This window comes from Penaeus japonicus, unplaced genomic scaffold, assembly GCF_977035675.1.
Source record: "Penaeus japonicus unplaced genomic scaffold, GWHDUDI00000001_assembly GWHDUDI00000016, whole genome shotgun sequence".
Taxonomy (NCBI): domain Eukaryota; kingdom Metazoa; phylum Arthropoda; class Malacostraca; order Decapoda; family Penaeidae; genus Penaeus; species Penaeus japonicus.
The window spans coordinates 13,580,668-13,591,306 of record NW_028234418.1 but is presented as its reverse complement, the minus strand read 5'-3'; the positions used below and the strand labels follow the sequence as shown (position 1 = coordinate 13,591,306).

General features: G+C 40.4%; 1 protein-coding gene across 1 annotated transcript in view; it reads left to right on the top strand.

Annotated features, from left to right (window-relative positions):
• LOC122256406 (uncharacterized) overlaps nt 1–10,639 on the top strand; it is a 22,710-nt gene that overhangs the window by 492 nt on the left and 11,579 nt on the right. The window contains exon 2 of the mRNA XM_086545154.1: nt 4,155–5,612. Coding sequence (XP_086401280.1) covers nt 4,803–5,612 — 810 coding nt within the window. The 5' untranslated portion in view covers nt 4,155–4,802. The remainder of the gene's footprint in view (nt 1–4,154; nt 5,613–10,639) is intronic.

Sequence of the window (10,639 nt, the reverse complement as noted above, 5' to 3'; positions counted from 1 at the left end):
TTGGGTCTTACATTTTCCTGTTGGATCTATCAGATTCACAGAACTTGCTTTTGTTAGTTGACATATTTTATATATACGTGCTTTATGTGTGTGTGTGTGTGTGTTATGTGTGTGTTACATAAGCACCTCACAACAACACACACACACTCCGCATATATAGATTTTGTATATATGTGTACTATATATATATATCTATATATATTTTATATATATATATATTTTATATTCATACATATATATATATATATATATAATATAATAATTATATATATATATATATATATCTATATTTATATACATAGATATATAGTACACATATACATATATATAATATATATATTTATATATATATTATTTATATATATATTCTAATTTATATATATATATACATATATATATCGTACTCAGATACATATATATATATATTATATATTATTTATATATATATATATATATATATATATATATATATATATATATATATATACATAGGCCTATAAATACGTATACACAGAATACTGATGCATCTACCTGAATCAACATAGCTTTACATTCCAATATTAATTTATAAGAATACATATATATTTTTTTCCCCCTCTCTCTCTCTCTCTTTAAACACCAAATATATCGCATACAAACTCGGTAGCGAACGAAAGAGAAAATGACATTTCCACGTCGCCATGGGAGCGCCAAGAATGTGATCTTTTATTTATCTACACATTCATCATGACGTCAGGCGTAGGAGATGGTTCTCAAGATGAAAGGGGAATCCTCGGAGCTCTGGGGGGGAGGGGGGGGAGGGGGGGAGGGGGAGGGGGGGGGGGGGAAGCCGGGAAGGAAGAAACAACAAGCTATTCAAAATAAAATTGGAATGATTTTTTTGGCTTACTTTTTTTTTTATTCTTTTTTTGGAAAAAGTCAACCAAAAAAAAAAAAAAAGAAAGTAAATAACATGGGGGGGGGGGGGGGGTTGGAAAGGTGTATTGCGAATGGTTGGGATGAAAATTTGGCTCGGGGGTAGTTTATAAAGCGTAAATTGAAGTTCCCTTTTCCGCTACGCTGGATTCGCTGTCTGTTTGTCTGTTTGTTTGTTTTTTTTGTTTTTTTTTTATCATTTCTTATCTATCCCTTCTTCTCAAATCAATATCCTATGTATATGCACATACAAGTGTGTGTGGGGTGGGTTAATATAAAAAATATAACTATATGATTTAGTATAGATATGAATCTATATATATGAATTGTTATTATAATATATATATATATGTATGTATGTATTGGTGGGTGTCAAATCACCTTCACACACCAACTACTATAGCAACACAACACATATCAACGCCGTCTACACACATCACTACACACATCACCACATATATACTGACATATATGATATAGTTTATATTAGATATATATTATTATATATATATTCACACACTCACATCACACATGCACATCACACACACATCACTCACATCACTCACTCAACGCCTACAAATATATATTATAGGTGTGAGTTATATTTATATTTATTATATATATAGATTTTATTATGTATATATGTATGTATGTATGTATGTATATATTGGATATATTTATATTGTATTCTAGAGTTATATATAAATATATTTTACATATATATATGGATAATCTATACATATATAGAGTCTATACTTACGTACATGATATAACATACTGTACATACTTACATGTATATCGTATAGATATATTTATATATATATATATATATATATTATATATATAATATATATATATATATACATATATACACATAATACATACAGTACATACATACTTATATATATATATTGTATATATATATATCATAGTATGATGTTTTTCCATATATTATATATATATTTATATATATATATATATAATTATTATATACATAATATTTATTATATATATATATTTATATATATTAATGATATATATTATGATAACATTTTATATATATATTATATATATATATAATTTGTAGTAGTTGCTATAATATATATATATTTATATATATATATACTCATTATATATATGTATAATTATATATTATATATATATATGTAATAGAATATATATATATATATATATATATATATCCCTCCCTCCCTCCCTCCCTCCCCCCCCTCCCTCCCTCCCCCCCCCCCTCCCTCCTTCCATCCATCCATCCCTAGCATCTCATTGTTATCATAATTACGCACGTGTGTGTGCCGATTCGCTCCTTCGGAAAACATGACTCCCACAACGTTAAGAGCGCCTCCCTCCTTGAAAAGTTGAAGAGCCATTACATCTAAGACCACAATTAGATAGGGGAAATAAGGGAGGGAGGGAGGGAGGGAGGGAGGGAGGGAGGAGGAGGAGGGAGAAGAAGTGGAGGCGGAGAAGGAGGAGGAGGAGGAGGGGGAGGAGGAGGAGAAGGAGGAGGAGGAGATGGGAGAAGAAGTGGAGGAGGAGGAGGAGAAGAAGAAGAAGAAGAAGAAGAAGAAGAAGAAGAGGAGGAGGAGGAGGAGGAGAAAGAGGAGGAAGAAGAAGAGTAAGTGGAGGAGGAGGAGGAGGAAGAAGAAAAAGAAGAAGAATACGAAGAAGAATACGAAGAACAACAACAACAACAATAACAACAAGACGAGGGGAAAGAAGGAAGGAGGGGAAGAGGGAGAGGCGAGGGCTAAATGATCCACAGATAATAATGATCAAACCTATTACCTGCATCATTGTGCACTACGCGGGTGATTCTTGAAAGTTCGGAAAATTACCTGGGAGACGATCGAGAGTGAGGGAACTGTTATTTAAGTCAGTGGAGGATGCAAGATCTTTTCAAGGGAGAGTTCATGTGCTCATAATGGTGTTTTAATGGAATATTAATGTTTTTGGTGGTATATTACTATCGGGATATTGTTATTATTATCATTGATTTAATGATTGTTATAAAAATTATCGTCATTATTGTTGTTATTATTATCATTATTGCTATTATTACTATTAATTGTTATTGTTATTGTGATTATCACTTATATCATTGTTATTATCATTATTATCCTTGTTATCATTGATATTACTATTATTAGTATCCCTATTATCATTATTGAAGCTGTTATTATAATTTATATGATAATTATCATTATTATAACTTCTACTATTGATATTATTATCATTATAATCCCTGTCATCACCGTTATCATCATTATCATTGTCATTGTTATTATCATCATTATTATCATTGTCAATATCAGTATCATTAAAATCACCAATATCATAATCATCGTTTTTATTATTTATATTACTATTATTATTATAAATCTTATTGTTAATTTTTTCTCAGTATTGTCATTATCATATTATGTTATGATTTATAATATCATCATTATCATCAGCAATATTATTATCATTATTATCATCATCATTATCACTATCATTGTTATCCATATCATTATTGTTATTATTACTATTTTTATCATTGTTATTATCATCATTATTATCATTATTGATATTCATATTATTATTATCATTATCTTTATCATTATCACTATTATTATTATAATCATTATCATCACCATCATTTTCATCATTGTTGTTAGTATCATAATCATTACTATTGCTATAATCTTTGTCATCATTACTATCATCATTGTATAATCATCATTATCCTTATTATCATTATTATCAATACTATCATCCTCATCCCTATCATCCTTATAATCATCGTCATTATTAATATCATAATATCGTCATTATTAATATCATAATATCGTCATTATTAATATCATAATCATTATCATTATCATCAAATCATTGTCAATACCATTATCTTATTCATATTCATTACCATTGCCATTATCATCATCATTATCAGTAGATATAAGATCAATACCAAGGGTAGTTAGAATAAAAATGAAATACTGTTCGTAATCATAATAGTTGTAGTATCTCCATCAACAATGACGATAGTAGTGATATCAGTAGAACAATAATATAAAACAATGATGATAGAAGTGATATCAATAGAACAATAATATAAAACAATGATGATAGAAGTGATATCAATAGAACAATAATATAAAACAATGATAACATTTAACGACGTCGACCATAACGACCGCGTTGTCAGCATTCCTAACGGAGCTCTGTTTCCATTCCAGCCCCACCTCGCCTGCGCAGACACCACACGACCTGAGGCGACTGGACATAAACCTCCTCTCACTGGAAGACGATCCTGAAACCTGTCAAAAAATACCTCGCCGAGATCTATAATTGAAAAGCGAAATTAGTGTGTGCGGTCGAGGGAGAAGCCCCGAGAGGGAATACCTTATGGAATACGAGCAACCAGACGGAGCGGCCGGGCAGACGAGAGCTGTGCACGCCGTGACGATGCGGAGCTACGACTCGACTGACGGCGTCGTCCTCGGGTGATGAGGCCTCGGCGAAGTCGCTCGGCTCGGAGACTGAGGCAATAAGGCTTTCTGCTGCGCTTTCGTTCAGTCTCTCTTGCTTTTTTTTTTTTTTTTTTTTTACTTTGATGTCTCCATTGGCTCCTGTGAAGCAAGTATGTCTCATTGGAGTGTTTAGGATGACGGCAGGGGGCTTTTGAAGTTCACTTTCTTTTGCGAAGCAATAGTAGAGCTAGATGTATACAAGACAAAAAGAAACACATGCCGTATTTGTAGTCTAGGTCAGTCTTCTGGCTGACAACACGATATAAATAAAGATTAATTCCCCGTCTGTTGATACTGAAGAGAACTACTCAGCCTCAAGCCTGGCGGATTCGCACAAGCCACGATCGCTCTTCCATGTTCGAAGACGGCTATAGAAGGAGCGTCCATGAGCTGGCCAAGACCAGCGACGCCGTCAGCATGCAGCAGCAGCAGTCCATCACGACAGTTAAAACCACCACAAACAGCTTTTTCCCAAACAGATCCTTCCCCGTCGGTGGCATCCACACACCTACCATCAGCTACGGAACCACCACAGCACACAGAACAAACACAGCATGCCATGGCAGCACCTTCAGAAGGATCGGTACCGTTACGCCGTTCTCCAAGAGCGACGACCCACGCTCCTTCACGTCGATTGTCGAAGGCTGCGATGGCGACCGGGGCTCTCAGCTGGGCAGGATTGACCTAGGTGGGTGCACGGGCGGGTCGTCCGAGAACCTCGCAGGTGTTCTGGGGAGCAGCAACAACGGCACGACAGTCAGCAGTGTGAGTCTAGATCCTGCGGCTGGGAACGTTGGCTCCAATGGAGGCGGAGGCGACGACCTCACGTCCCTCAGCTGGCTTCACTCGCTCGACATGTGCGGGATGGTGCCCCACCTGGCCACCCCGCCCACGCCCCCAGCCTCCCCACAGCCGCAGAGTCTCCTGACCTCCTCTCAGATACCGCACAACTCCCCCGCGGACAAAAAGAGGAAAGCGGAATCACAGGAGAAGCATGATAACATCGACTACTCTGTAGACGGCAGCGTGAAGCCTCCATACAGCTACGCAGCCTTGATTGGAATGGCCATGAAGGAGAACCAGAACAAGATGACGCTCTCGGCCATCTACAAGTGGATCAAGGAAAATTTCGCTTACTACAAGACCGCTGATCCATCGTGGCAGGTGAGTCACTCTCAGGGAATCTTTTCTTCAATATCTGCCGAGGCTTTAGAAATCATACACAAAAATGATTTGTGTGGATAGATAGTTATATACATATGTGTGAGTGTATGCATGTGTGTATATCTGCATAATGTGTGTGTGCCTGTGATATGTGTATATTACATAAGAAACGAAGAGTGATAATCAGTTCTGGCCAATAAATAACTTCATATGGAAGCTTTCGCATCCGCTGCGAGTCGAAAAGGGAAGAAGCGACAGCTGTCAATTATCTCTTCAGTTGGCATGATTATTTTGTATCATTAGGCGTCAAGCGTCTTTTTAATGTTGTAGTTTAAGTGAGCGGATTGTTTCTGTTGTTTTGTCTCTTTCTCTTTCCTTATGCTACGATTTCTTTCAACACATCCCTTGTTATATATTAATACTGTCTTTGTTTCAAACAAATATAATGTATATTGTGTGTGTCCTCGTATTTGTGTGTGCGTGCATTTGTTTAAATATATATTGTATTTGTATATATATATATATATATATATATATATATATATATATACATATATATATATATATATATTAAAAAAATAAAAAATATATATATATATATATATATATTATATATATTATATATAATATATATATATATATATATATATATATATATATATATGTATATATATATATATGTTTGTCTGCATGAAAGCGTATGTACTGTATATGCACGGCTTAAGTGTGTATGTACTGTGTAAGTTCTGCCTGAGCGTGTCTGTTTGTGAGTCAGTAGTGGCATAATAAGAGATCTCATTTGCCCACAATCAGTATTCTCTCTTCTGACCTGATTACGGCGGCTGAGTTGTATGTCTTCTTGTAATGAATACGTATAATCGGCAGATACTATAGTTCTTGGAGAAATGTAAATCGTAGGCCGTAAAGTATAGCTTCAGATGTTAGGCCTATTTCTCTTTCATCGCTGGAGAGAAAAAAAAATGACTTTCATCTTTTTTTCTTCTTTTTTTTTCTTATCAGATCTAATGGAACATGGATATATACCTTAAAAAGGAAGATTAGCGACACATTGGAAAAAGTGGGAAAAACACACACTCTTAAGAAAAACTTATGTCCATTATCTTGTGTAGCTTTAAAGGGATGTAACAACATTCTTATAAAGAAGTTTTTTACTCTACCAAATATATTCTTTAGAATATCGCCTCGTTGTACACACTCTACGGTCCTTGAACGCCCGGTTTCACTTATTTTATGCTGGTACCGAACATATACAATCCGCACACACACACACAGACACACACACACACACACACACACACACACACACTCACGCACACACACAAGCACACACACACACACACACACACACACACACACACACACACACACACACACACACACACACACACACACACACATACACACACACACACACACACACACACACACACACACATACACAGACATATATATGTGTGTGCTTATGCGCGTGTGTGTGTGTGAAAAGAGCGGCAGGTAGACGGAAAGAGAAAGAAAGGAAGGAGAGGAGGCATTTTATATCAAGCTTTTGTCCTGGTAGCTGAACAAACATTCCAAGCAAGGACGGTTTCACGTACATGAGACAAATGCACATAAGAGATGTGGCCATGCAGTCATAAACAGAGATGTGAGTTCTGTAGCCATGCAAAATAGACAGCAGTCTTGAACGATGTTATCTCGATGTTATCTATAGATAGCAGACTGACAGGTGTTATGACATCCGCTGAAAATTGGTAATTACAGATGCCAAACCATAATCCTATTCGTTAGGAATCGAAACATAAACGAACCGGCGTTCTCGTACAGACAACTTCGGGCTTCGGGGAGGGTAGTCGAGTCGGCAAGCGGCGGCTTGCAAGTTCTACCAGCATTTATGGATTCACCTGCGCCGACTGCCTATTCGGAACCTTTAGCTTGAAGATAATGGCGTTGTGGTATTTTATAGTGTGGTATATTTACCCAGGGAGCAATTATATCTATTTTTTATAGATATTTCAATACCGATATCTTAATAGAAATGCTACGGATAGTTTATTGGGTGACATTTTCGTGTCTGTACTGTTGTTAAATTGTCGTGCGGACACTGGCAGCTCAAAATGGCCCACTGTATTCAGTTTTGTAATCAATAAGCATCAGCTACGTATTAACTCCTTCAAAAGTCAAGCAATAGCATTCTGAATTCGTTGAGCTGGCACCTTTAAGAAGGAGTGAGTAGTGTTCAGCCTGGTTGAGGACAACCAATAGGTGCCACTACAAAGTGCCTGACTGACGGACAAGCACTCACAGTCAGTGTGGCGGTTTGACGGGGGGGGTGTTCGCCGTATGGCTCGGGGAGGGGGGTCAGTGGGGGTTGGTGCGGGGGGGCGGGAAGGGGAGGGGGGGAGGGGGTTGGTGGAAGGGGGGCGTGGTTTTGGGGGCTGGGGGGGGAGCTGGGACGGTGGGTAGATAACACGGGCGAGGGGGGGCGGGATGCGTGGGGGGTGGTGGGTGTGTGTGTGTGTGTGTGGTGTGTGTGTGTGTGTGTTAGTGTGTGGTGTGTAGGTGTGTGTGTGGTGTGAGTGTTAGGGGTGAGTGTGTGTGTGTGTGTCTGTGTAAGTGTGTGTCGTGTTTGGTGTGAGTGTGTGCGTGTGTGTGAGTGTGTGTGTGTGGAGTGTGTGTGTGTGTGTGTGGGTGTGTTGTTGTGTGATGTGTGTGTGTTTGTGTGTGTGGTGTGTGGTGAGTGTGTGTGTGTGTGTGGGGTGGGTGTGTGTGTGTGTGTGTGTGTGAGTGAGTGTGTGAGTGTGTGTGTGTGTGTGGGTGCTGTGGGTAGGTATGAGTGTATATATATATTATAAATAAATCTATATATCCTATGAGTGTGTGGGTGTGTGTGTGTGTGGGTGTGTGTGTGTGTGAGTGTGTTTGTGTGTGTGTGTGTGGAGTGTGTGGCTGTGATTCATTGCCGCTCGCGGCTGCGGGCGCGAGAGGTGGCGAGAGCGACGAGCGAGAAGCGCGCGAGCGAGAGCGAGAGCAGAGAGAGAGAGAGAGAGAAGAGACGAGCAGAGAGAGAAGAGAGACGAGCGAGCGAGAGCGAGCGCGAGAGCGAGCGAGCGCGAGACAGGCTCTCTCTCTCTCTCGTATCTATCATATCTCAAACTCTAATTAGTCTATAGATATTAGAGCGCGGATAGAGCGAGAGCCAGAAGAGTCAGAGTGACGAGGACGAGAGAGAGAGAGTGAGTTGGAAGTTAGTGAGTGATGCGTGGTGGAGGGATGGAAAGAGAGATGGAGATAGCGAGTGGGAGAGCAAGAGAAGAGAGAAGCACGAGAAGAGAGCGACGCGAGCGCGAGCGCGCGTCGTAGCGAGGAGTGAGTAGCGAGCGAGCGGTGCGAGAGTAGTCTATCTCAATCTTGTCTTTCCCTCTCTCACTCCCACTCTACTCTCTCCCTCTCTCCCTCTATGCTCTCTCTCCTCTCCTCTCTCCTATCCATCTATCTCCGCATCTCTCACTCTGCGCTACGCTCTCTCTCTCTCTCTCTCGCTCTCTCTCTCGCTCTCCAGCGAGGATAGTACTCTATCTCTCGCGCTCTCTCTCTCTCTCTCTCTCGCTCCCTCTCTCTCTCTCTCTCTCTCTCTCTCTCTCTCTAGCTCTCTCTCTCTCTCTCTCTCTCTCTTCCTCGCTCGCTTCTCTCGCTCTCTCTCTCACCTCTCTCGCTCTCTCTCTCTCTCTTCTTCTTCTCTCTTCTTCTCTGCCTCTCTCTCTCTCTCGCTCTCTCTCTCTCTCTCTCTCTCTCCTCTCTCTCTCTTCTCTCTCTCTCTCTATCTCTCTCTCCTCTCTTCTCTCTCTCTCTCGCTTTCTCTCGCTTGGCCTCTCTCTCTCGCACTATATGATCAAGATCGTATTGTATTAAATATTTATGATATATAGATATTTTTTTATTTAGATAAAATGATTATATATATATGTGTGTGTGGGTGTGTGTGTGTGTGGTGTGTGTGTGTGTGTGTGTCTATATGTGTGTGTGTGATGTGTGGGTGTGTGTGTGTGGTGAGTTGGTGCAAGTAGTGAGTAATGTGGTTGATTGATACTGATGCCCCGGTATAGAGGATAGGACGGCGTACTTACCCTGTTGTTTTTAAGACAACCCCTTATCAGCTTTATTATTCATAGTAGTGAAAATGACTCTACTTCTCTCAATATCTTCCCAGGATCCTTCGCCGCCCCCCCCCCCCCCCCCCCTCAGCCCAGAGAGGTCATCCCTACGTCTCCTCGGGTTATCTCCCACACAGAACTCCATCCGCCAAACCTGTCCATCATCATGTGCTTCCTAAATGGTGCTCGGAGCATGGATGAGGGGCTAAGGCAGGCTTCTGGCGACTGGATCCTGAGTACGCGACTCCCTCGTCGACGGGTCCTTCAAGATGCGGCGCCGTCGCGCCCGGCACCACGCCCCGGCCCACTAATCCAAGAGTAACGCGTGGACAGGGGCAGCAGGCGCAGCAGACCGCAGCCCGCCACGGCGTCTTCACCAAAACTTGAAGCACCATAGCCCCCACCACTAGCGCAAGGGACAACTGGTGATGCTCTGCCATAATTGGGGGAGATATTGGGGAGGATATGAAGGTCGTCAGGACAGCCTGTTACTGCAGCCCTTCTCATGCCGCCGCCAGCACCAAGCCGCCGCCGAGGCCCAAAGTCTTCCTCCAGCACGACGGGGTAGTGGACTTCTTTGCTGCAAAGTGTCGAGCCCCCGCCGCTCGATATATGGTCTGAGCACCGTAAGCGTAGTTTCTTATTGCATTTCTGTGAATGTCTTGCTGCGGTAGTGGCTTGGTCTCATTGCTTGCTACCGGTCGATTTCACAGAAATTAATATAACGGCCATTCAACGGGTAATAAGTGTTATTAAGTCTGCAAAATTCTTCCATGATCCTGTCTTAGGTTATGATCTTCATCGGTCCTCTATATAGTTCTGCAATTCGGGAGTGTCGGGTTGGGCAACCTATGA